Below are 26,302 nucleotides of genomic sequence, written 5' to 3' on the forward strand. Positions count from 1 at the left end.
GTGTGCACGTGTCTGACTCCTCTTGTGTATTCCCCATGCTGCGTGCGTTGGCATAGATGCATTTCAGTTGTGCCCCGACGAAGCTGATGGAGTGGCTGGAGTGGCCGCGGTTCCTTTGTGCCACACTTCAGGTGCTCTCCTGCTGCCCTGTGATCCTTCTCCAGGCTCTGGGCATCTATTGCTGGCGCTGGCATCAAACTGGCCGGAGTGGGATGGATTGAGATTCCCCTCCCCAGGCAACTTTAAAGCACTCTTCACCAGGTCGGGAAGCCTCTGACTGAAGATGCTCTTCCCCTGCTCTGACAGATGGAGCCCAGCAGCCCCGGTTTCTGAAAGTGAGTCCCATGGTGTAAGCAGCCGAACCCTTGGCTGAGGCACCAGTCCTGGGGCCATTTGTTGACTCCCCAGATTCGACTGGCCCTTTCGTAGCCCTTGCCTTTGACCGGCAGGACTGGGAAAAATCAGCCCCCTTGATGTTACACAGCCTTCTCACCACCTCCTGCAGCTCAGCCACCACTCTGCCTCGAGGCTCAGGTAGGATGGGTGCCCCTGACCTCTCGCAGACCGGTACGTGCTTGCTGGGTTACGTGTACTTCAAGTGTCCCTTCGAAGAGGCACCGTCCCACGCTAACTGCCGCGCCGTGCCCTGTTTGCCCGCCAGAGCTGCCGGCTCCCGGCGGGTCTCTCTGCTCCCCCAGCGTTTCCCTGCCGCAGGAAATGCCCCCGTCCGCTGCCAGTCAGGCCTGCTCCAGAGCAGCCCCCCTCGGATTGCTAGTTTCCCTTACACCACATTTAAATCTCTGGCATACTTGTATTAAGAAGTTACTGTCCGGAAGAAAAGATACTGTATTGTTAGCGATTATCAACATGCATCGTATAAATGGATCAGAATTTTACTATTCCTATTGCTCCTACTTGATTCTCTCTAAAAAAAAGATTTTTCTCATCCCATAGGTGACCTTTGGGGACATTCAATTCCTTTTATTTATGTCTTTTATGCATAATTAAGCAGTTCTGTAGTTGCATGATAGCAAAAGAAATACGCATTCCTGTTTCCTGATCCAACTACTTTTGATTTTATCAGTGCAGAGTGGCTTGTCTTCAAAACATCCAGCTTTTCGTGGCTTGTTCTTGATCTTAGCACTCGAGAATGCGTGGGAAAAGGCTCGGGTCACTTCGTGAAGGTCTCTGTGTCCACTCTAGCCTACTTTTCTGGGAAAGGGAGGGTTTTATTGCTGCCCGATGACAGCAGATGCTGCCACCATTGCTCACACCAGCCAGTGCTCCCCACAGATAAAGACCCTGTGAAATGAGTAGGCTGACTTGGAGAGCCAGGGCTGCTTCGTGAGGGAGTCTTCCTCCATCACCTGATAAGACCTGTGATGTTTTCAATGGCGTCCGCTGCTTTGTTAACGCACAAAAAATGAGAAAAAGAGAGAGAGGGGAAGGGCAGAGAGAGCCCCTTGCAAGAAGTCCACATCTAAGAGGTGGTGCTGGGCATGGCAGTACGTGTAACACGCTTTGCATGCAAACAACCGTAAACGGTAATGACTTGCTGCTGACCTAAGATCTACCATCGGTACTCCGACTACCACCTGCTGTCCTATCCACCACAAAAGAATTCAAGCCTCCTGCCTGTAGGCTTTTTTGGTCCTGGAGATCAACCGATAGTCATTCTACAGTTGCTCACACTTTAGATGCACTAATTCTAAAATAAATGCCTTTTTTCCTGGCTTAGCTTCATCTAGTTTGGAAGGCGGTTGTTGAGTTAAACCAGCAAGGCATTTGTGCTCCCAAATGTGCGTGTTGAGATGAGAATTTGTTCCGGAACACTCGCTATGGTAGACGTTCACATTCTGTCTTAGTTCAGATGTACTTACGATAAAGCCTTGATTTTCATTTGTTTTCTGAAACAGCTTGTACTTGCATTTGCCCAGCTACTCTCTGTTACTGGTGTTACAGGGCGTTTACATGACGCAACTAACCTCATACGGCAATCGCAAACATTTGTCTGCAGATACCAGAGAATACATTTGTGCCTCCTACATAGCATGTGCTCTGTTTTCTGCTCTGTTGTATTAACTTAATCATCATATGCATTGCAATAAATTATCTAGGAACTGTCCTCAAGGGAACCTACTATAGCTTTAAATTAGACCATGCCCACAGAAAGTCCAGCGCAGCTGGTTTCCTTGGCTGATGGTCTTTTCTTTCAAAAGATACCAGCGACTTGCAGACCGACTTTTGTAGGGTGACTGTCTCTATGTTTCCATAGAGAATCCTGCAGAAGAAACTGGCCTTTGGGGATCTGCTTCTGGCCCTATGAACTTCTTCAACAATAGTTTTAACCCTGTTTAAAATCGTTTCCCACAAAGCTGTGTTTAATCAGGCTCCACAAGCCTTTTTAGCCGTGCAGCGATGCCGTGGTCTCCTGCGTAAAAAGCGTTCCTGGTGAGGGCACATCTTTTCCTTTTTCCTTGTCCCTATAACGATGTACAATTTTTTTTGTTATACGTGTATGGTCAGTGGATAGAGTTACCTTCTCTTACGGGCCTAGAATATCCTTTGTGGGATCTTCGATCCAGATAAGGTTGGTGGGAGGATTTCTGAAATCCGTGACCCTGTGCAAATGTACTTTGGTAACGATAAAGCTGCAGAGAAACCCTGCACTGCTGCAGAGGAAGAGGGGAGAGGAAGGCTTCCTCCATCCTGCCAGGCTGGGCGTGCTGCTTCGAACAGCCGGTTCTGCTGGGGAAACGTCTCCCACCACCCTCAGCTATTTTCCTCGACGGCGGCCGCTGACTTGCACGCGTGCGAGGACGCCAGCTTTGAGTAGTAACAGCTCAGCAGTTTATGGCTGCGTGGCGGGGGGATGGCTTTTTTTAGCTACTCATTAAACTGTGGAAGGTGCCAGCAAGGCATGTGGTCTTTAAGAGCCTTGTGGCGTTTGCTGAACAGTGACTTGTGCAGATGGAGCAGCGGGAATGCAGAAAACATATAGGAAGTAATTAACCAAGTAAATCTTTGGAAACAGCATATGCCGATGAAGTTTTCATGGAGTAGCAGGTCCTTTCCCTTCCAGAACCCCTGCTTTAGGGGGGCACTGCTAGGGGAAGGCTGTAGGAGGTAAGTGTCTTCGATGGTGATCCAAGTGAAAGCGGGTGAGGAGGGGTTCAATGCCCAAGGCTGAGATCGTACCAGGGAAGGTGGCTGGGGGTGAAGCGATGCTGAGCTCCAGCCCTGCCCTTTACGGGCCAAAGTAGATGAGGTGAGGTGTGTATTGGTGGGGTCATGGAGGAGACAAAGAGCCGTGACCGGTGAAACTGCCTCGCTGCCCGCCAGAGTACTGCTCTTTCTCTCTTTTGTAAAGAGTATCACGGCCACAGCCTGCCCTCTCTACAAGGCGATGCTAACTTAAGTAGCTAATGCCCGTGATGACTTTCCCCCCTATACTTAAACTTTATTAACATAAAACTTTATACGTATCGGCAGTTTCCCCACTCTTGGCAGACAGTTTAACGTTTGTAGTTGAATTCCTTCAGCCTTTCAGTGTTGTAATCAATGACTGTGGTGTGTTTCTCTGCAGCGCTTGCATCTTAGCGAAGATGTGGCCGGGGCAACTTTCATGGCGGCGGGAAGCTCTGCTCCTGAGTTGTTTACATCTGTCATAGGTAACTAACCTGCTGCGGCTTCTTGAAACCTCTGCATTTCCCTGGCTGTTTTTTCAGAGTTGAAACGGGATGGCTAAGCGCCCGTAACATTCCTCACGATACCTGGCCCTTCCCTCGTGGGCACATGTAGCACTAATTGTGGGGAATCCTCGCTAGATGAAGCAGCTATGAAAAAGTGCCATTATCCCACAGCAGGGCTGCCTTGGAAGTGGTTTGATCTGGCCCCGTCAAACCAGGGCCAGTAGGCAATTCACCTTCCCTGTCCGTTAATCTGCCGTGCTGCAACACAGCCAAAGCGCACAGCGAAGCGCTCTGCGCGTGCAGCCTCCTCCCCTCCTGCCCGCCCTCCCACGCCGTCTCCAGGACGCACCTCCAGCCTCCTGGGTTGGTACCCAGGTGAGCCCTTTGTGTCCTCAGCTCCAGGTTCCTTGCTATCACCTCCGCTCTGGTTAGTCTTCTAACACCACTTCCCTCTGGGAAAGCCAGAGCAGGGAGGAGATGAGGATTTGAAACGCTTTCCCACAGCAACAAGTTGGCCAGAGCATCACGCTGCCAAAGCAACTCTCCGCTTATGGGAAGCGTGATCAAGGGATTCAGCAGTCCTTAAGTGTGTGAAACCCGGGAAGCTCGTGTGGTCCTTCAACAGCCTTGAGCTAATGGGGGACTGCAGTCAGCTGTTGTAAAATGATGCTGTACGTATGCTACCTGGCACAAGGCGAAAGTGTTCTCGCAGTTTTACTCATCCACGTCTCTGTTGGTAGATGATCATCAGAGCAGCGGTTGGAAGGTTAAGGTGGGTGCTCCATCACCGAGGAGAATTATTCTCAGCTTAGATACTTTCTCTAGAAGATACTTCTGTTTCAGTCACAGCTATCAGATGCAGAGCACAAATTAATTCACGCAGAGAGGTCTGATTACAGAAGCAAAGCCTCAGAATGTAGGAACTTGATTTGGACCAAGTTGGGGTTGTATTCCAGTTAAAGATAGTGCAAAGTAAAACTATAGATTCCTTTAGGCAGCTTAGAGAAGCCCTAATGGTCAGATCATTATCTTGCTGTGGTGTAATCCAGCAGATACTGAGTGTCACTTGGTGGGTGACTACTACTGTGTAACATATTTCTGAGAAAAGGATAAAGTGGAAAAACAAAATCTAAACTATGTTGGCCAGATAAATACTGTTGGAAACTTAAAAGCAAGTGGTGAATTTAAACAGACTGACAGCTAGCAGGAGATGGAGTGTTATTTTTAGGCTGACTTCCTAAGGAAAGAATTTTGTGCAGTACCATGATGCATGTGTCTGTCAGTTCATCTCCCTCACCATTGACTTCATTGGCCAGTTTTAACCAAATTTGACAGAAGAGTTCTGAAAGGAGCTTGTGACATAGCCCCATAACTCATCCTGAGAGGCATCCTTCAGCTTGCAAGTAGCTCGTGGCCAGGCAGCTCTGAATCGGCTCCAGCTCAAGCTTCTACTTGCCTACGGAAGCCAGTAGGGATGGAGGTATGGGGAAGAGCAGAGGGTCGGTGAGAGGATGTCTTATGGGAGAGAGTTTCCTGCAGATTTGCATCCAACCAGCTGCTCCCACGGAGCTTACTGTCTTTTATGATGTGTATTACCGTACTGTTGGATCGCAAGACCAGGAGGTTGGTGACTTAGACATGCCTGAGGTATTTGGTTTTCATTAGACAGTCTATTCAGGTCACGTCAGAAAGCAAGTTCTGCCACCTTTATTCACCCTAGTACCTTCCTCTGCAACTTGCCCTATTAAATATGAGAAAAAATGGCAGAAATGGTACGTGCCCTTAGATTTGTTAATGGGGTGTGAGGTCTGCAACTTTTTGTGGAAAAATTTTGCTCTTTCCAATTTACACAGCTTGCCTTGAACTTGTTTTTCAGGTGTTTTTATCACAAAAGGAGATGTAGGCGTTGGAACCATCGTAGGCTCGGCTGTATTTAACATTCTCTGTATTATTGGCGTGTGTGGGCTTTTTGCAGGACAGGTAAGAGCTTTTAATGATTCCTAACAGTTTTTGCTTCATCCTGCGCCTTGGCTGTACTGTGAAATCAGCTGCCAGGTTCACAACCTTGCCGCAAATTTCTCTGGCTTTGTTCTTTTTAATAGGGCCCTACGCTATTCCTCTTGCATTTTTGAAATGAAAAGCAGAACAGCAAATGTCAACTCAGGCTTTTTAGGCTGCCCAAGATACGTGGGTGGTCAAAGGAATAAAAGTTGGTTATTTAACACCTCCTCTTGGTAGCTATTGAAAAATGCCTTGTGACGTTTGTATCTGGTTCTTTTAGACTGAAGGAGCCAGGAAATGTCTGTGCCTCTGGCTGGTAAAAACGCACTTCGGTGAGCCGTGCAAGATGCCTCTGAAAGACTGCTGACACTTCTGGAGCATCACAAAAGATGCTGCCTTCGTGCAAGGCAGTTTCAGATACGTGTGCTGAGCTGGCACAACGTTGTCGGCGACTGGCATGACTTAGGGAGTTGTATGAGAAAGATACAGTCTTTGCTTGTAGTTTATCTCATTATTTATAGCCAGAATCACAGAATGGTTTATGTGGGAAGGGACCTCTGGAGGTCTCTGATGCAAAGCCCTCACCACCCCGACCCCTAGCTCAAAGCAGGGCTGTTTTCAAAGTTGGATCCGGTTGCTCAGGGCCTTGTACGGTCAGGTTTTGAATATTTCCAAGGATGCCCCAACTTTTTTCCTTGCTAGCAGTAAGACTATCCATTCCTAGTATAATTTCTGACTGTCTTCCAGTGTGTCAACCTGCTTACGACAACACAAGCTATTCATCTGAAATTAAAGTAATTAAGTTGTGAGATCTGAGCTGCTGTCTGAATTGCAGATATGATTGACTGTATAATTAAATATCTGAATCTGCATTCACCTTGGCACTTGCCAACATGCCCAGTATTTTTACAATCTCATAAAATGTTCTTTGAAATGTTACTGTGCAGACTTTTTTGTAGAGAAGAGAAGCAAGATAACATTATCGGTACAGGGCAATAGGACAACTAGCTCCAGAAGAAGAACTTGAGAGAAGGGAGCTGTGTAACTTGGTCAGTATGAGAAAGCATACAGAGAGGTTGGGCTTTCCTGGGAAGGTTTGTAATCCAATTTTATTTGCATTAGCAATGAACTTTTTCGGGATGAAGGTTAACATTTTAACTGTGGAGACGCTTCAGGAAAAGCCCACAGCGGTACTTTTTAGCCACCTAAGCTCCCTTGAGTTGCATGGGGACATGCAGCTGGCAGCTACGTATGCTCGATATGTTAGTGGTTCTACTGTAACTCTCGCTGTGAAAGCCCAACTGATCCAGGTCAATTTTTTAATGACCAAAGCTTTCTGCGGGCATGAAGCTGTGTTCCCCAGAAGTGTTCTCCTGTAATCAGTAGGACTTTTTGCTCAGGTTGCTTTTTTCAAGCAAATGAAGACGATTAACTGTTTAGCACGATGGCAGAGGAGGTAATTCTTCTGATTTTTACTCTCCGTGGTATTGATTGCATGCCTCAAACCTGCTAAAAAAAACCTCACTACAAATCACAGCTTCATGGGAGAAGGTTCGCTAAAATTTGGGGGTTGACGGAGAGCGTCAGTGTTCTCGAGAAGCCATTTACAGGTGGGTGATGTTTATTTCTGAAGGATAAAACACAGCCGAAATGCTCTCCTAAAGGCCTTCGGCCCTCTGGGCGTGGTAGCTTTCAGAAGTTCAAAGGGGGGATTGGCTGCTGTAAGTCATCCTAGGTGTGGTCTGCGAGTCTCTTTCAAGCCAAGAATTGAGATTTGGACTGATTTGTCCCAATTGTGTTTTCCCCGACTCTGCTGGTGATTTGCGTGTGGTTTCATCCGGTCGCTTAATCTCTGCTTGCTGCAGTTTAACCCACAGAGGGTGGGTGAGAACTGGAATGATTGACGTCACTGCGTGGACTCATGATTTAAATGAGCAAATAGGAAGCCTCGGTTTAAATGGTTCCAATATTCTAGATTAAAACTCTGGTTTGGTTTGTGCTTTTCATTTTTTTTATGCTCCCAACCCTTCACCAAAAGGTCATTCACTTTTACTGGTGTGATTGATCTTTTCGTTTTGTGTTATTATTAATAAGAATTTGATTTTATTATCAATAATGTCTCTATAGATGCACTAACATAGATGCTAAATTTGGTTGTCGGTTGGATTTCAGTTCTGCTGGGGACCAGCATCTCAGTTTTGAGTTGCTTTGTGACGGGGCAGGTGAGCCTGGAGGCAGGCCATCGGTCTAAGCTGCTTGCTGTGCTCCAGCTCAGTTAGAGCAGGGTTTTCTCTTTTGAGCTCAGACCTGTGGGGTCAGCAGCTGGACTCCTCTGAGTTTCAGATGAGACCAGTGAGTCAATGGGCAGGGATTTACCAGCCAAACTTCGCTGTCTTGTGAGCTCCCCCCTAGACTGCTCAGGACACAGACCTGTTTTGTGGGACTCCTGCGCTGGAAAGCGACCGTCAGGCAGCTCGGCTCCAGGCCGGAAGGCTGTCGGGTTTGTCAGGTGGGAGGAGAGCAGCAGAGAATTAAGCCCGCTCCTGTGGCAGTTTCAACCCAGCGATGCTCGTGTGGCCTTCGTGTTCATCGAAACCCGTCGTTACGTGCTCGGCTGTCGGGAGGTGGCTGCTGCGAATTGCCAGGGTGGACAGGAAGGGTTGGTGCTCCGTTCCCCCTCCGTCTGTGTTACGTGTGGGTGCCTCCGGCAGGGGAGGGACAATTTCAAGATGATCACGTGGCCGATTTCCACAAGGGGAATCGTGGAGGATATCTCACCCTTGCTTTGCTGTAACACCTGCCAGCAGTAGCAGCAGCGTTCCAGCTTTTGTGTGTTGGTGAGGGCAGGTTGCAGCTGCAGTTGTGGGAGCACGTGGGGATCCCGCTGTCTCGTCAGGACCCAACAGCACGAGCGGCTGTTGGGATGCTGGGTTGCTGGGAGATACCTGCAGTGCAGGGGGTGGACAGAGAGCAGCACGGGCAGCAGCGCTCGGTAAGCCACCACCCTGCGGCAGGGCTCTTCATCCCCTCCTGGGGTTCTCAGCTCGGAGCTGGGGTGGGAAGTGTCTCTGTGCTGGAGGTTGCGGGGCGGCTGCGTGGTGGCAGAGAGCTTCGGAGTGCCGTACGCCCACGGGCTGGGAAACCCAGAGCTAAAACCTGCAGGGGACTTCTACAGCATTTCCATAAGCACTCCTTATTTTTGCAGAACTGTTCAGTATCATGAGAAAGCCCTTTTTTTTGTTTGTTTGGTTGGTTTTGACTGGCAAAAGGTTGAATTAAAACATACTGACCAGCTCTCTCTAGGATATGTTTTATTTTTAAAGTAGGCTGTAGTATGTATGTGCTATGTTGGATGTATTATTCTTTGGCTTAAGAAAATACTGGGTTTGGTTACACGCACCTTGTTTAAAAAAGGAAACAAACCCACAGCCCCAAAACGCTGGTATGCATTTACTTGAACATCAACTCTAACTGATTATTTTTTCTAAGCCTTTAATGGCTGGTAAGTGCATACTTCTCAGAATAAATGAGCATAGACATCCCACTGCTGGAACTGGAGAAGGAAAGCGTGATGCCCACACCTCTGTATGACACTACACACCTAAAAACTGCATTAAAAGAGCATTGTTAAGGTTGAAAGTCAAACACTGAAAAGTTAGAAAATAGCAGTGTTGAGGTTCCTTGTGCAACCTTAATTTGCCCCCCTGGTGCGTATGCATTATTATACAGTCTTTAATTACAGGATCCCATGCTGGTTTCTCCACAGGGTCTCTGCCTCCCTCAGTGCACAGAATGGACTTTGCTCACTTAATGAGCAGCTATTCATTATTTTGTTTTCTCTTCATTGTTCAGTGTGTGCCCTTCTGCCTTATTTGCCAGGCTCTATTCAAGCCCTGTTCCAGAGGCAGAATTATTAATTTCCTCTTGAACTTCTGCCTATCTCATCACTATTGTATCTGAGCAGTTGATGGACAATTAATTAATTTTCCCCAAACCTCTGTGAGATGGAGGGGTGTTTTAAAGGTGGTGAAACAAAGCACAGAGAGATTAAAACCAAAAGAATAACTTGTCATTTGAGGGGCCAATTAGAGCTGACACGGGACTGTTTTTTCCCCCTGAACGTACAGCATCCTGTGGCACGTTCTTTGTTCAGAGGGCAGCTCCCTCTGACTCCAGGTGTTGCTCCTGCTGCTCCACCTCAGCGTTGCACGAGGGTTTCCCTCCTGGGCTGACCTTGGTTTAAGTGGCCATCTCAATGTCCATACAGCCCAGCTCTCCTTGGGAGCATTCAGCTGCTTTAGCCATGTGAGCCCCTTTTCTTCTCCTAAGTGCCAGCTCATGTTCCACCTTCTGCAAGGGGACCCACAAAACACCTCTGCCGTCGTGAGCCCTGGCTTCATCCCTAGGACTTAACTACCTCATCTCGTAACATCTAGCGCTTGCTTTTGCGAGCATGGTGATGTTCCTTCTAAGCACCCGGACGCTCCAGGTTTCTTTCCATTCGGTCTGTCTCCCAGACCCCCCAACCCTCCCCATTTCCTGAGGCTTGAGAGAAAAGCTTTCTCCACACATGTTTTCCCTGGATCATGAACCCACTCCGTAGCTGTCTCGCAAGCATCCAGCTTTCTCCAGATCCAGAGTGGTCTAGATCCCTTCTCCTCTCCTCACTCCTCTGCTCTGTGGTTACTTGACCTGATTCCTCCTGGCTAACTTTATCCATGCCAGGGAGGCACCTTTGAATCATAGAATGGTTTGGGTTGGAAGAGACCTCAAAGATCATCTAGTTCCAACGCCCCTGCCGTCGGCAGGGACACCCTCCACTAGCCCAGGTTGCCCAAAGCCCCATCCAACCTGGCCTTGAACACTGCCAGGGAGCCAGGGGCAGCCACAACCTCTCTGGGCAACCTGTGCCAGGGCCTCACCACTCTAACAGTAAAGAATTTCTTTCTAACAATAGAATCATAGAATGATTTGGGTTGGAAGGGACCTTAAACCTGTACCTTTGGAGGTACAGGAGCCTGCTCTAGAGCCAGGGCAATCACGTTTTCCAGTTTTCATCTCCTCTGCCAGCTGCGGACTTGGGGTACCCCACGGGCAGTTCATGCTGGATCTGCCTTTACTCTGCCTGCGGCTAGAGGACCCCACCACCTCTGGTTTGTAATCCCAGCAGAGTCGCAGCCACTGCGACAGGCTTCCTTCTGGATGCATCTCTGACGTCATTAAAAGGCCTATAACAAGGCTCCCTTACCCAGCACAGCAAGTCTAAAATGGGAAGCCCCTCCGTGCCCACGTGCTCTCCTTGCTCCAAACCTGCCAGCCCGCAGCTGAGCCCTGCCTGGCTCACGTGGGAAGATGCTGCTGGGAGCTGGTGCTGTGCGAAGGGGAAAAGTGCTTAATGCTTAGCAGTCAGTCTGAAGTGGCTTGGGAGCAGGCTGCCAGAAGCCCTCAAGCAAGGCAGTAATTAGAAAAGCTTCCACTTCATTTCTTTATTTATGTATTTAATTTTGAAATTTTAAGGAATTTATCACCTTGCTAGCTAAAGCCCCAGTCCTGCAAGCAATTGTGGCCAAACTAATTTCTGCAGACTGAGCTGCTTGCAGGATGAGTGTCTAAAACCCACACAACTTGTCATGGTTTAACCTGGCAGGCAGCTAAAACAACCACGCAGCCGTTCACTCACTTCCCCCTGCAGTGGGATGGGGGAGAGAATCGGGGGGGTGGGAAGTAAAACTCGTGGGTTGAGATAAAGACAGTTTAAGAGGACAGAAAAGGAAGAGAAGAATAATAATGATAAAAGAGTGTACAAAACAAGTGATGCACAGCACAGTTGCTCACCACCCAAAACCAATGCTCAGCTAGTTCTCATGGCCGAACCGCCTCCCGGCTCACCCCCTAGTTTACGTGCTGAGCATGACATCATATGGTATGGAATATCCCTTTGGCCAGTCTGGGTCAGCTGTCCTGGCCGTGTCCCCTCCCAGCATCTTGTGCACCCCCAGCCTTCTCCTTGGCAGGGCAGCGTGAGAAGCTGAAAAGTCCTTGGCTGCTTGGCAACAACTAAAACATCAGTGTGTTATCAACATTATTCTCATCCTAAATCCAAACCACAGCACTGTACAGCTACTAGAAAGAAAATTAACTCTGTCTTAGCTGAAATCAGGACACTTGTTTATACCGTCTGCTGTTACGCCTCACTTTAGGGTTTCCACATAATTGTGGTAGTGTTGTAATGCTCCTCCTGAAGAGCTGTTCTCATGCTGAAAACCAATCGATGTAGATGAAAATCAGCTTTAACGTATCGTTGTGCTCCTTTTTGCTTTGTGGCCCAGCCAGAAAGGACAAAGTTGGGCTGGAAAATGGATTGGTTTGAATAACGTCAACAGATTGGGGAGATTAACCGTGTGGCTGTCGTGCGCCAGCCCAGAGCTGAAGCTCTGTGTGTGTCAAGCTCTAGGGAAGGATTAACAAATGCAAGCAAGCAAAATTGCTTTAAAGACATTTGTTTTAGTGTTAAGTACTATAAACCCCTTGTCTCCCTTGCTTGTTTTTAAATAGTGCTAAAATTTTGAAAAAGTTTCAAATCCAATATAAGTCAGCGACACCTCTACCCATCAGACCGCAAGAGCTGGTGGGCTTCTTGCTAATTGCAAAACCAAGGTGGTTCTAGATTATGTAAAAAATATTTGTGCCATGGTTTGTTACTGAAGAGTAGAAATTTGTGTTTCAGTAGCCTGAAAGTGACTTGATTTTCTCTTCCAATTAGTGTTGATGGCACTTTGTAGATCACTAGTGAGGATTCTGGACTGGAGGGATTTTTTTTTTTTTTTATTTCTGTCTCTCCTCACTGACACGAGCAGTGAAATCTCCTGAGGCCTTTATCCTTGGCACAGGAGGACCTGTTTTCAAAAAGTGACAATCGATGCAGGCGGCCAGCGGTTTGTTGGCCAAACCAAAACCACCTGCAAAGGCTGGATTTTTCTCAACTAGCATCCACACTCTGAACATCAGGTCTCTCTTAAAAATATCTTAAACTGGGCCTCTGGAGTCTGAAGACCTCAACCTCTGATGCGTTTTGAAATCTGTGTCCGAGGCATATTTAGAGGATAGATGTTTACCCTTCTGGGTGGCAGAGTGCAGCCCACCTGGCTGTGGCACTGAGCCTTAGAAGCTTTTCCTTCTTTCTTCTTGCATCCTGCTGCAATATCCTGCTGATGTCTTACACGCACAAATACCCCGAGGAAGCTTTGCCTTATTTCATCTAGGCAGTAGGTGCAATTTTTAAGCCATATATGGTCTTAGTATATGGAAATATATTAAGGACTGTCCTTATTCCCCAAGTGCTGATGTAGTGCGGGTTGGATGTGTCCGTAGCTGTTTCCTCAGTTGTCCGTACGCCTGTGACACTAAGGCATATTCTCATTTGTACAGCTAAGTCACATAACCCAAAAAATTGTTTATTTAGCTGCTGGGTCTGTTTTGCTTTCTACTGACAAAGAGAAGGTACAAGAAGGTAAGAGAAGGCTGCAAGAGATGAAATGGTAGCAGATGCAGCCCTCCAAACTAAGTCCAGCAACATTTCATGGGGATGCGTGCTAGACAGCAGGGAGGAGATACAGGCATGGAGTCTGCCGTCTGTGTTGTGGTGGATTCTGTCAGGCTTTTTCCATGATTGCAAACCAACTGTCTATGGGGAGACTGACCTTAGCCCAGGGTCCCCTCCAAGTCTTCTCTCACTCTCATGTTTGTGCTTCACAAATTCTCCCCTCCTTCCACTGCCCGCTCATCATCCTTGGCAGCAAGGGTGTGGGATTCTGGGAAGCAGTCAATGCTTGTTTAATTCAGCTTTCATTCGAGCCAGAGTTTGTTCAGTTTTGAAAATTCCCCCGTCCAGATTCTTTTTTTTTTTTTTTTTCAGCTCTGCTGCTCTCTCCTGCGTGTCATCCCATCTTCCTCCATCCTCCTCCAGCACTAAACTGCAGCCTTTTGCAGTGTTGCAGAAGAGGGTGAAGGATGAGAAGAGGTTAGTGAAAAATGCTTAAGTCAAAGCAGTATAACCGCTAGTTGCAAGTCACTCCAGCATTAAACTGTAATTTTTAATCTGCACGGCTTGATTTGTTAACGACCATGTAACTGCTGTGTTTTTCATGTGAGTTCTAGTTTCTCTATTTCACCTTTCCCCAGAACAAGACAGGCTGCTCTGGGTGGAGCAGAGGACCATGAATGCTGGGTTGTGCCAGAGACGTTCTTGGTTTTTTAGAGGCTCTTCCAGTTGTATCTTCTGTCAAGGGGTCTAGTTGGTGCCCAGGTGTCATTCCTCAATATACGGGAGTACCGTGGCCGTGCGACCTGCCGCCTCCTGCTCCAGTGGTGTTCTTTTCCCTGAGAAAGTAACCTCAATGCAGAAGGCTCTCCTCTGTCCGAGTCGAGGCGGACCCTTGTGCAAGCTGGGGATGCCTCTCAGAATCACCAGCTGACCTGCGCTCAGCTTTCTCTCTCTGTGAAAACATACCCACAAAATAGATGTTACAAATAGCGAAGAGCTGAGATGAGGGATCTGAACAGAGATTTAGTGACCAGGTAGAACACTGTTTATTGAAGAGACTGGGATGGACTTTTGTAATCTATTTTTAACCTAGTTTCGTCATACAGTTAGCTTGCATGCATCTTAATCTTTTAAGCTTTAATTTCACTGACAACAAGTAATTCAGACTGGAGTCGTTACTGACCTTTGGCTTTATGATTGCGTCGTGAGCTGCTTTTTTTTTTTCTTCTTCTCCTGGATTGTGGAGGAGTTTTGGGAGGGGAGAGTTGGAATGTTGGTTTTTTTCTTCGTTGGTCTGTGACCATCGATGGAAAAACATGTAAAACTGTGGAGAAGTAGTTTAAGGAGAACTTAATGCCAACTGCTGGGACTGTCCACTGCTCTCGTAGTCCGAGGCACAACATTTTCTTGTGCTGGCAACATTTTCTAGTGACTGTGGGTCTGCTCTTTCGCTGATGGGAGTGTGCTGCAGACTCGAAAGCAAGAAAGGGACAGAGTAATAAGCCAGACAAGGATCCAGCACTGAGACTTCCACCGAAGACAGAATTTGTCCCAGAAGTCAAGGCTGTGGTCCTGATGGGAACATAGAGCTGCTGGCACGGCCGCGTGTGTGTGAAACCCCAGGTATCGGAAGAGCAGAGGGAGGATGCTGGTGGAGTCGTTCCTGCTGTCCTACAGAAAGCCGGGCAGTCGGGAAGCAGCTTAGACTGCAGGCAGGGCAGAAAGATGTCGATGGAGTTTCAGGACAAGGAGGTGTCAGTTAATACAGAGATGCTGCCCCAGGGTCCTCAAAGTTGGGAGCCTGCAGCCTTTCTGTGTGCCCTTGTAAAGCCCCTGCGCACCCCCAGAATAACGAAGGTGCTCCCGGCCGCGGGGCCAGCAGCAGAAGTTACCTGCTGCCCAGCTCCTGTCCCTGCTGCCGTCTGGGCAGGCAGCTGAACGGGCTCCTCTGCCTCTTGCATCCTTCTTTGTGTTCTTTCGGAGCGATCGAGGAGGATGTTCGCCAACTGTAAGAACAGCAGAGCGCTCCTTTTCCCAGGGGGTTTTCCTGCTGGGATGTTTGGCACTGGCAGATAACAGAACAACTCTGAGTGATAAAGCAAATTAAATTCCTTTCTAGCTCCCCCTTTAACACAAGTGGTGTTATCTTGGGAATCAGGAACTTGTCAGTTTATAGCAAATTTGTAGCCATTGTGCAAGCAAACATGGTTTGCGTTAACCACGCGGTCTGTTTGTTAACCAGAAAACACTGAAGGTGACTTTGTCCTGTTCTCTGGGAGTGTCGTGCCTTGTCTCCACGATGCTGCTATGTGGCATCAGCCTGTGCTGGGTGAATAAGCTCTGTCAGAGCTACCTGTTACACCATAAACCTTTTGGTCTCCTTTTGGAGAGGTCTGACAAGCATTTTGTCGTTCCTAAAGTAACTTTACTTCCCAGCACTAGGCCAGCAGCATGCATGAGAATTGGTATTCCTGCACTGCACGCCAGTTTAGCAAAGTGGCTGATAAATGCTTAGCTTGAAGCAGGGCTGCTTGCATCGTTTCTGTCCGGTGAGGCACGCAAGCCTGGACTTCATGGTGTCAGGGACCTGGCATCTGTGTCTGAGTCGAACCAGAAACTGCGCAGCAAGGTCAGTGAGATTGGACCTACTGATGATTTGGGGTTTTTTCCTCATAAGGTCCTTGTTGCCAGGTGTGATAGCACCTGGCAGTCTCAGTCGTGGATTAAAACTCCACGGTACTGTGCGCTACACAAATACAGAGCCAGAACATAGCTCTTGAGCCTGGAAAGTGGTGATCGGAGTACGTGACGGGAGACAACGGGAGGGACCGAGCGTGCAGACGGGAAAGCACAAGGAAACCGTGACGGGGCAGCGATGTGGATGCAGCAAGCCAGCTGCTTAGCACAGAATGAGTGATTTATGGGCTGTGTGGGCACTGAGGGGATTGGCATTGGTGAGGTGTTCATAGGACAACACGTCCCAGGGACAACGTGACGGCACTGATAGAAGACCGTCTTTTGCTTCAGGAGGATGCGATGGGGGCTGGTGTCATAGGCAGATCAGGTGCCAGGATTGCTGTCTGGACGGTCCACAATCCAGGACTGGTCTGGCCATCATAGAAGTTGCTGGGATTTTTTTTTATGTTAACATTTCAAAACCTTATTTGCAGAATTACATTCAATAGGAGGATGCAAATAGAGGAGGTAATCAGAAGAGTTGAAAATGGACTATCAGCATCAAAACGAATCTAGTTCCTAATCGCCACTAAACACCGTCACCGTTTGAGGTCAATATTTCTCTGTCAAAATTCACACACAGATCAATACCGTGGACTTGCTGTTGGTAGAATTTTTTCTTAAATCATTTGTAGTGTAAAAGCAAGGGAAATCACAAAATCTGGTTTTATGTCTGACAAGGAGTGGCCAGTCTGAGGCGACTGGGAAGTGTTTACCCTGTGCACGCCTTCGTGTTACCATGTCTACAGCTGTCCTTGAATTCCTGCTGCAAATCCTGCACAGAATCGCCTGCGGTCCAGGAGACACCTGCAAATGCAGGTCTTCGGGGTCCTGCTGCCTTGGTGCTGCAGGAATCTGAGCTAAAAAGACACGCTGATCTGAATAACTCGTGGACAATTACGAGTACCAGTCGAGCAGGGAAATATTTTTGGCTTTGTCCTGAGGTTTGGAGAATGTCACAGAGACAGATTGCTGCAGCAGTAATGAAAATATCAAGAGCTGCTTTAAAAAGCAAATATTCTTGGGGAAATAATGAGAATAAATTGAGTTGGTCTGCAATGTACGAACCGGGAGTCGGAGTGACAGTTGAACTCTGCAGAGGATGGCTAACCAGTGGTAAAATTAGAGGGCTGGTAATTGGAAGGAAGCTTTCCTCCCAGTGAGTCCATTAGATCAGAGCTGCTCAGCAATTACTGGCTTAGAGGGACGTGTATTTTAAGGGCTGGAATTTTTTTTGCCTGACCTGTGCTCATATTTTATGTTGGGAGGGGTGTTCAGTATTGGTCAAAGCCCTGAGCAAGCCCGAACGCTGCGTTGCGGGACTCTGGTGTCTTTGCCAGGAGGTGCTCAGTCAATACTATGGTCAGGGGACTGAGCCAGGTTCTCGTAGTGTCCTGGGATGTTGGGACAGCCGTGACCCCAGCACGTCAACAGCAGGGAGACATCACCGTGGGGTACAGAAGAGAGCGTCTCTGCTCCCTAGCATTGGGTCCAGGACATCCTACTGTGCTGTTAGTCCAGCGCAGGAGCCTTCGGCTGACATCGACTGCTTGCTGGCTTTCCAGGCAGGCTGCGCAAGCGACGGTGGCTTTGCAGGCAGGATTCTGTCTAAAATTCCAGCTGTTGCAGAGTGGTTCCTGCTAGGAGGGGGCGTGGGATCAGGGACTCCTGCTGCGCTGTCACGAGATAGTCCCTCGTGCGTTTGCCTTGCGGTTTGGCAGCCGGCCTCACCTGTCCTTCGCCTGCGCCGTGGGGCTGCTCCAGCCAGCGCGGAGAGCTTTCCCCTTGCTGCGGTTTCTCGTGGGGCGGCTCCAGCCAGCGCGGAGAGCTTTCCCCTTGCTGCGGTTTCTCGTGGGGCTGCTCCAGCCAGTGCAGAGAGCTTTCCCCTTGCTGCGGTTTCTCGTGGGGCGGCTCCAGCCAGTGCAGAGAGCTTTCCCCTTGCTGCGGTTTCTCGTGCCTCTGCAGATCTCTGGCCCCAGCTCCTCAGGAAACATCCAGAGATGTTTTGGATTTTGCTCTCACCAACGTTTCTGTTCCTTCCAGGGACTGTAAAGTGGGAATAAGCATGATTGACTCACAGGTTCATGTCTGAGTCTGGCAGATGATCACTGGGGGGAGCAGCGAGGGGGAAAAGTATACCCTGTGATCTCTGTTGTATTTGATTTGCAGCTAATGATTATTAGCTTCTGATTGACTGATTTGCTGATTGCAGGTAGGATGTAATAGTGCCTAAAACAAGGGAAGTTTTTTGAAAATTAACTTACAGATCCTGATGGTTAGGCAGTTCCTCTCTTTGTAAACACTGCTGGAAGATGGCAGCAATTATCTTAAGAAATTCCTTCCTGCCTTTTATCTTCATTACAATTGCTATAGGACTGATACACTTAGCGAGGAAGAAAGTGTGTGCGGAATATTAAACATGCAGTTGCTATTTTCCACCTTCTGTTTGGTCATGACCTTTCAAACAGCACGAAGTCTGCAGCCTCTGAATCACAGACATCACCTTTAGTGCTCCCTGTGCTGTTTTTCCTGGTGGCCGCACGCCGCCGGGTGCTGCGGGCTGCCTTAGCACAGGGAGTACCGGCCTCCAGGCTGCCTGCATCCCCGAGGGGCTGCCTCCGGAGCCGGCAGAAACACCGATTGTGAGCCCGGTTCGTGGGACGTTTTACTAAGCAGGTGAGGGAGATTTGGTTGAGACGAAATGACCTGAGAGAGGGTGTGAAATGCATTGGAAGAGTGTCCCCAAAAGGCCAGTAGTGTGGAAGGATGTGGCCAGAAGTCACGTGGCAGACTTCCGACCTGGATGCAGGCTGCAGCCAGGAAGATGCAATTGAGATGCCAGGAAAAACATCCCGCTGGTGAGGGCTGGGAGCCTCTGATGTTTGAGGACCCACGGGCAGCCTCTGAGATCCTGCTGGACCTGCCTGGCTGATTCTGTGTCTGAATTACGGAGCAGGGTGAAGTGCCACCAGGGCCTTGCCACCCTCTAAAACTGTCCCGAGTCCTGGACATGGGATTTCTAGCCCACGCCTCTTAGCTCAGGCACAACCCCATGTTTTGCTGTGGGCATGGTGCAGGTGAAAATGAGCCCTCGGGGTGCTGCTGGGCAGGCTAATGAATGGTTTGCAGTGGCAAACAAAACAAGTGGGTGCTGGCAAGCTGATTAACACCAGGGCAAAAAAAGAGCTGAACAGAGAAGTACTGTCAAAAGAGAGTTGCATGTGAACAAGGTGGGTATGAGTGAGAAGTGAACACGGCACAACAGCTCAGTCAGTGTGTATCTGTGATGTTTGCGGGTCCCCCATTTCTGGAGGATTTCAGCTCCATGCAGTCCCACATGCATTTATTCTCCAGTGCTGCTGCTGGGTAAAAAAAAAACTTTTCTCTCCTGTACAAGGAAGGGAGAGCGCTTAATTAACTCACCTGAGCTTGGGCCATAGGGCTGGGGGCAGAACAAGGACCGCATTGCTTCAGTCCCGGGTGAACACCTCACCCACCAGGCTAGCTCTCTCCTTTAGTATAACGTACGCGGGTATGTCTCCCAGGAAACGTGCAGAGCCTCTGCAGTGGCTTCTTCCTGAAAGTCATAGGTGGATCCACAGCCTAACTTAAAATGTAGAGATTAATACAAATAAGACAGTGTCAGTCTTTCACATCAATACACGATGCTTCATTGATATTGTGGCCAGTAAGGACGAGCAGGCAGGTGGCAGGATTCTTGTAATTACCTGAGCTGAGCAAGGAGTTCTTAACATAATGAAAGGCAAAGTTAAAAGGCAGACTCTGTGCCTTGTCAAGGGAAATTGAGAAGCCCTGAGAGATCAGTCCCTGTCAGGGCTGTCCTGGAGAGTGAAGCTCTTGACAGATTCACCCAAGGCAGTCAGGGATATTCAGCTTCTCAGAAGTCAGGATTTCCCAGGCTGCTGTCAAGACAGGCAGAAAGAATTTGGCTTTTCTTGCTTTTCCCTGCAGATTGACAGATGCTGGAGCAGCACAAAATCTGAGGGGTCTTTTTAACTTCTCTGGTTTGAGCTGCTGTCTTATGAGGGGTGTTTCAGCTCGGTGCATTGGTCCTGGGACAGGAGGGGGTCCCTCAGGGTGTGGACTGTCCAGAGCAGTCTGCTGCGGCCACCAGCCCCGTGACTCATCTGGCTCGCAGCCTGCTCACAAGTTGTCCCTGTAAGCGTGAGCTGGCCCTGAGGTCAACCACCGACTAGGCCTGGACCAATTTCCAGGGGCTCAGAGACTCGCCTGCCATCGCCTGACACGTGGGAGCAACTCGTCACCTACACGTATAGCCAGATGCACGCAGGGCCTCAGGAGCGGGACCAGGAGCGAGCCATGGCGTGTCATGGTCCTCTGCTTACACTGGAGGAAGCTTGGTGGCTTCTCCGGTGAGGGAGGTTGGGCAGTGACGGTGTTCACCGCCTGCGAGATGTCCGTGCCCAGGAAGATGCCAGAGCTCTGTTGCAGGAGAGCTCTGTGTGAGAGACACCATCTCCGTGGCGGACAGCAGCCCTGGCTAGTTGGTGCCCACTTTTGTCACGATGTGAGGGCTTCAAGGAGCTGCCCCAAAGGTTTGTTTGCATTTCAAAAAAGCTCCATGATTTTTAAGTGCCACCATTTGTGGGAACTGTAATAATCCCTTTATTTCTGTCTCATTCACAGACATACCTCCTTAACGGCTATGACTTTTCAGATTTGAATGAACCTTAGACTGCATTTAACCGAACAAAAGACAGTGGAACCTATTAAATTTTACCTGAGCATGGTGAAGTAGATTTTCTTTTTCTTTCTACCCAGCACTGACACAGATGACAAACTGCTCATGACTGAATTTTGCAAATGAAGCACAGTTCTATTTTTAACATAAGTGTCTGGCACACAAGAATCCGTCCTTGTAGGCAGGTTTTGCTGTGTCCAATCGAGTTGTTTCCCTCTCTCCCAAGTTACCTGGTGGAGAAAGTGTCTCGGTTGTTTCACGGAAGATATTTTAATTTTCTGCTTGGCTTGGCTGAGCAGCTGTGACTTCAGGATGATTGGTTGGATTTGCATAAGGTCATTAAGATCCAATAATGATGTTTATTGCTAAGACATCTGCCATTTATATTCATGCAAAACAAGTAAAATTAAACTTCCACTAATATCACTGTTATTACCAATGCAGTTAATGCCAATGAAAGCCATCGATAAATGAAGATTTCAAAGTGGACTGTAGGTAATTCTCTTCCTGAAACTCTCGACCCACTGGAGTGATGGTAGGCTGTGTGAGCCCAGCAGGCTCTCTTTAAATGAATGCTGATTTGGTTGTTACTGGGGTCATGTTTGGGTAGAGGAGGGACTGGGATCCACACAATACTAAGCGGTATCACTACCGCATTCTGGAGCTATGCATGTGTTGCGTCTGGATGGGTGAACAGCCAAACATGTGTGCACCATGAAGCTTCTCCCTTCCAAGTTCTCTCCAGCTGTGGCTGAGATACTTCAGCTGACAGGCTCTGCTGTGACCTGTCTCTCTTCAGCGGGTTGCAGCAGTACTTGGGTTTGGTTGCTGTGAGGTAAAAAACAGGGCTTTGCCGGAGACTGAATTCTGCAAGTATTCTGCAATGAAGTGCTCCTGGATTTCATCTTCCCATCGTCTCCAGGATGAGAGCTGGTACCTGAGGTAGAGCCCTTTTTATTTTTGTATAATTCCAAATGCATAAGGCACGTATCAACTGCAAACTACTGCCAGTCTGATTTCTCTAAAAATCTGTCCATCTCCACCTGCATTCACTACTTACAGTAACATTGGCCAGCGGTTAGTCATTTCTCTTACTTTGACATGAGATCCTATTATCACAGGGCTGATTTGGAGTCGTGTCAAGGATTTGCGGAATGGTAGTGTCAGGAAAACAGCACCTCTGGAGGGGACCCCACCAGGCTTTAAGAGCCACCCCTCAGCTCCGAGGGTGGCTCCTGCAAACTGGGAGTAGCGTGCAAGGCGGTTCCCCCTGCGTGTCTTGCTGCAGCCGATTGAAGAGGCCGATGCAGCACTCTGCTGTTTGGTTGTGATCTTTCAGGCTGCTTGCAAGGTATCACAGCGAGAGTTTTGTCAGTCAGCCCAGACGAGCATTCAAAAACCAGATCCCAGCCACCGTTAGGGTGGTGTAAGAATTTCCCTAATTGCTTCCGCACAGTCCACATCAAAGAGGGGCTGCATGAAGACTGACCCAGATTCTCTGCTTTTGACAAGCCCTTCATGAGAACCTGAACGTAATGAATGAAAACTTGAGGGAGCAGCATCTGCTGTGAACCACCCAGTTGCGTGCCTTCTCCTCTCGTCCCCAGCCTAGCAGAGCCTGGCCGCGGTACACATTCCCTTGGCACCCTGTCTCTGAGGAGGGGGAAAGGCAGCAGCAGGGAAGAGGGGCCTGTGTTTGCTGCCTGTTTTCTTAACCTGCCTTGCAGCGCTGCCGGGTGAGGCTGTCTCAGTTTGCAGTCATCTTTCAGGCTGTAGCTGACTATTAAAAGAAGAAGCTGCTTCTCCAGAAAAGAGCTTTGTGGCTCTCAGTGCAGCCTCATTCAAACTTTGTGGAGTAAAATTCCGGACCGCTGATTAACTTGAAAGCGCTCTTGGACCCCAGAGCTGCACGGAAGGCCTACCCAAAATAGTGACGGTGATCAGTCACTAAGGAACATTTGTTTGTGGTGCCGTGCTGTAGGAGCTAAGTTTGTATTAAAAGTATGTTTAATGAATTAGAAACGTTCTGCTGCTTCCCTTTAAAACTCATGAGAAACATTCATCTTTGCCCAAAAACGCATTCTGCTGAACAGCAATCTCTGTCAAGATCTGACGTCAGCGAACCAAACTACGCACGAGGAGTCGAGCACCGTGTGCCTGTCGGCTGGGAAGGAGATGCTTCCAGCTGTGAGGCACTGAGTGGTGGACTCACCGTCGGCACGTCTCTGTTGATCTCTGTAGGGTCTTAAGGCTGATCAGCGTGGGGATTGTCTTTAATCTTTTGACACCCTCGCCCAACCATTCCTGCCTCTCCATATTAACAAATCAAGTTATTAGCTCTTAATACCTGAAAATCTAGAGCTTCTGTGCCAGAGGGTAACAGAGAAACAAGATTAGGAAGATTGCTTCCAAAGCCTAGCATTTCCAGGCAGTGTTTGTAGCTGATCATTCGGCCCAAGAATGTCAAGCAAAGAACGGGCCACGAGACGAGGAAAAGCCCTGGAACAATTCAGAGTAAAAAAGATCCCTGAAGAATGTGGATGTGCTTAGATAACATTCAACATGCTTCCTCTGGAAAGTTGAGCAGCGAAAATACCCAGCAGCGCATACCCCTCTGCACTACCTTGCACCTTTGTTGGCAGCAGCAGGAGCACAGACATCCTTACTGAGGTAGCAGCAGCCATGTTCTGCATCACACGCTTCATCTCGGGCCCATCACCGTCGTCGGGAGAGCAGACAAGTAGCAGGCTTTGAAAAAGCCAGCTGGATGGCCTCTGTTGCCAGGTCTCTTCTGGATGGGAGAAGGGATTCTGCACTGCTAAGGGGAGAGAAATAATTTGGGAGAGAGAAGGGTCAAGTTTATTGAGGGCAGATAGATGGTGAAGCCCTGGGATAGGGCATGGAGTATATTGCCACTGAGGGCTTGGGTGCCCTGAGCTCACTTAGGTGCCAAGAGCAGCAGGTGCTGTTGTCTGATTTTCAGTGATTTTCTCCCTGGTGGCTTATCTCCGTGTGCATGCCGAGATGGAGGAGATTGTGTGTGCTGCATGGGGCTGCTGCTGCAGGAGTTAAGAACTGCAGAAATCAAATTGGAGCTGATAAGATCTTGATTTGTCTACTCTCCAGCCCTTCAGTAAATCTTAGACGTAAGAGTTTGCAGGGTGAAAGTTTGCCAATGAGAAACCAAATGTCTAGCGTGGGTCGTTTGACCCACCGGAATGATGCCGCAGCGTGTGGGTGAGCCTGCACTATGGGTCCTCATCTGTGTCGGACTCCTTGCTTTCATTTAAGCCTGAACTAAAGGGCTCTTCCTTTCAGCTCTGGGGATGCCAGATTCAGTCCCCGGCGTAGCAGTCAAGAGAGGGCTAATGGGCATTGTCTGGGGTTTGAATTTTGGGTACTTCGTTCGAACGGAGGAAACGCGTAACCTGACAATCAGTGGTTTTACAGCTGCCTCCTTATGCTCGGCTCCCAGAGGACCAGCTCTCCGCTGGGTTACAGTATTGCTGATTTAAAACTCAAATTTTATCATGTTTTTGCCCCAGCTGATTGCTTCCCTGATTTCCTGTCTGCCTTAGTCTGCTAAACTGTAATTTAAGTGGTTTCCAGTGCGTTAAGATTTATGTGGAGTCCTCGGTCGCTGCAAGACTATATGGCACAACTGTAGTTATTCGAGGTCTTGACAGTTACAACTAGACTACACGATTCTTGTCAGGAAGCTGAAAGTACTGCCATTTCCCTCAGTGCTAATTAGCTCCTTTTACCCTCGGTGCATGGTTACCTTATGCGCACGGCTTTCCTGTATCTCATTATTCTTCCCAGTGATCAAATGGTTCGGTTAAATGACTCACACCCGAAGGAGAGCTGTGAAATGTGAGCAGCCTGTACAATTCGGGGGCACGAGCATGTTCCTTTCGATCCAATCTGAAATCAACACAAGAGCCCTTGTGATTCCCACAGTATCTTGGTTTATGACTTTTCTGCACTAGGTCCCTGCTAGATATCTGCATTTAAGCATCTGGATCTTAATGCGCTCATTCGGGTGGCCAAGGAAAATTCCCTGGGAAAATATTGCAGACTGCCTTCAAGATTATTGTAGAATATCAAAGAACGGGAGAGATACTAGCTTGACTGTAGTACCCAGGACATCCTGCTTTCACAGATACGCTCTGCTGCATGTCGACACCCCTTATACCCAGGACAGAGTTTATTAGATAGAATAACGACAGTTGCCAGCAAGCCCATTCATATGGGGTTTGTCATTTGTTTCAGAAATGTTGTCACTTATATTATGCAGAGCTTAAGTTTACAGCTATAAAATCCCCACCAGCATCCATGCTGAGAAGAGTGCATAGGACCTTAAGCAGCATCATAAAAGCTGAGTAGAATAATGTCAAATTATTTTATAAACTCTCTTACAAAAACTGCTCAATCAAAATGAAGGGGTCTGCTATCTGTAAGATGTGAGATTTAATTAGAGATCTCTAAATAGAATTATGAACCCAACTCCAGGTTTCTACATTTGAAAATTTCCATCATAAAGCACCTCCATTCATCTATCCTTACATGCATTGAAATGTATTGTCAGCTGGTAGAAATCTAATCTGACTCAAGGACTTTAAAGGCCTGATTTTTTATTTCAGATAGGAGTTTCTTACATGGCAGTGGTTCCATAAAGAGACTTTACACTGGGCATAAATTACATCCTCTTTAAAGAGCTATAGTATTAAGAGACTGCAGAGATTTTGAGGTATAATGGTCACTATCTTTTTACAGTATTTGTTTTGCTAGCAGTTCTAGAAAATTCCAATATTGTAAGAGTTAATATGCAGAGAAATCTGGGAACCTGATTTTGCTAGCACTCTGAAAGAGGACCTTTTTTTAGATATCATAGAAATGAAAATGCAGTTACTGTTTGTTTGACTGAATTAATGCACAAGCATGACAGGACTATGTGGTCAGAAAATTCATGTATACATTCAGGGGCCAGCTCCAAATCAGTGTAAATTAGCCATCTCCCATCGTCCTCCTTGTGGTTTACACCTGTGAAGGATGTGACCCACAGTATTTGAAATGCACTCTGGAAATGGGAAATAAAGGTTTGAGGAGAAGCTTCTATTGAGTTGACTTCCTAGGACTGCAAAAACATATTGAAGATGTTACTACCACATGACTGCTTTTAATCTGCCCTTTTGAATACTGTTAATGAAGTTAAAGGCTGACTTATTCACTCATATTTTTTTCTTCTAAGGTCTGAATTGCAGGCTCGTTCAGCCTACAGTGACAATTCCTCCTCATTTCCGTGGCTTTGGAAGGTGTCAAGTGAAATGAACTGCACAGCAATCGCATTTTATCCTCTGTTGCATATAAATTCCTGGGTTTTGTTAACGCTTTGCTGGAGTGTTAACTTGGGTATTTGTCCCAAAACCTGTGCGAATGCACATGGACCTGTGGTGATAGCTGTCGGTGTGGCGCGTGAAGCCGTGGCTCTGCTGAGGTTCAGGCTAGCAGCATGCTGGGGATCTGGCTGCTCTGTGCTGTCAGACTCTTGTTTTGTGGTGCGACTTCTGTTGTCCAAGTTATCTTCACCTGAATGAGTCAACATGG

The 26,302-nt window shown here is 48.0% G+C and overlaps 1 protein-coding gene across 1 annotated transcript in view; it reads left to right on the forward strand.

Annotated features, from left to right (window-relative positions):
• The window catches only part of RIN2 (Ras and Rab interactor 2), a 264,998-nt gene that overhangs the window by 107,200 nt on the left and 131,496 nt on the right, over positions 1 to 26,302 (forward strand). The window contains 2 exon segments of the mRNA XM_075749984.1: positions 3,587 to 3,671; positions 5,569 to 5,672. Of these exon segments, the coding sequence (XP_075606099.1) occupies positions 3,587 to 3,671; positions 5,569 to 5,672 (189 nt within the window).

Source organism: Balearica regulorum, chromosome 3 (assembly GCF_011004875.1).
Source record: "Balearica regulorum gibbericeps isolate bBalReg1 chromosome 3, bBalReg1.pri, whole genome shotgun sequence".
Classification (NCBI taxonomy): domain Eukaryota; kingdom Metazoa; phylum Chordata; class Aves; order Gruiformes; family Gruidae; genus Balearica; species Balearica regulorum.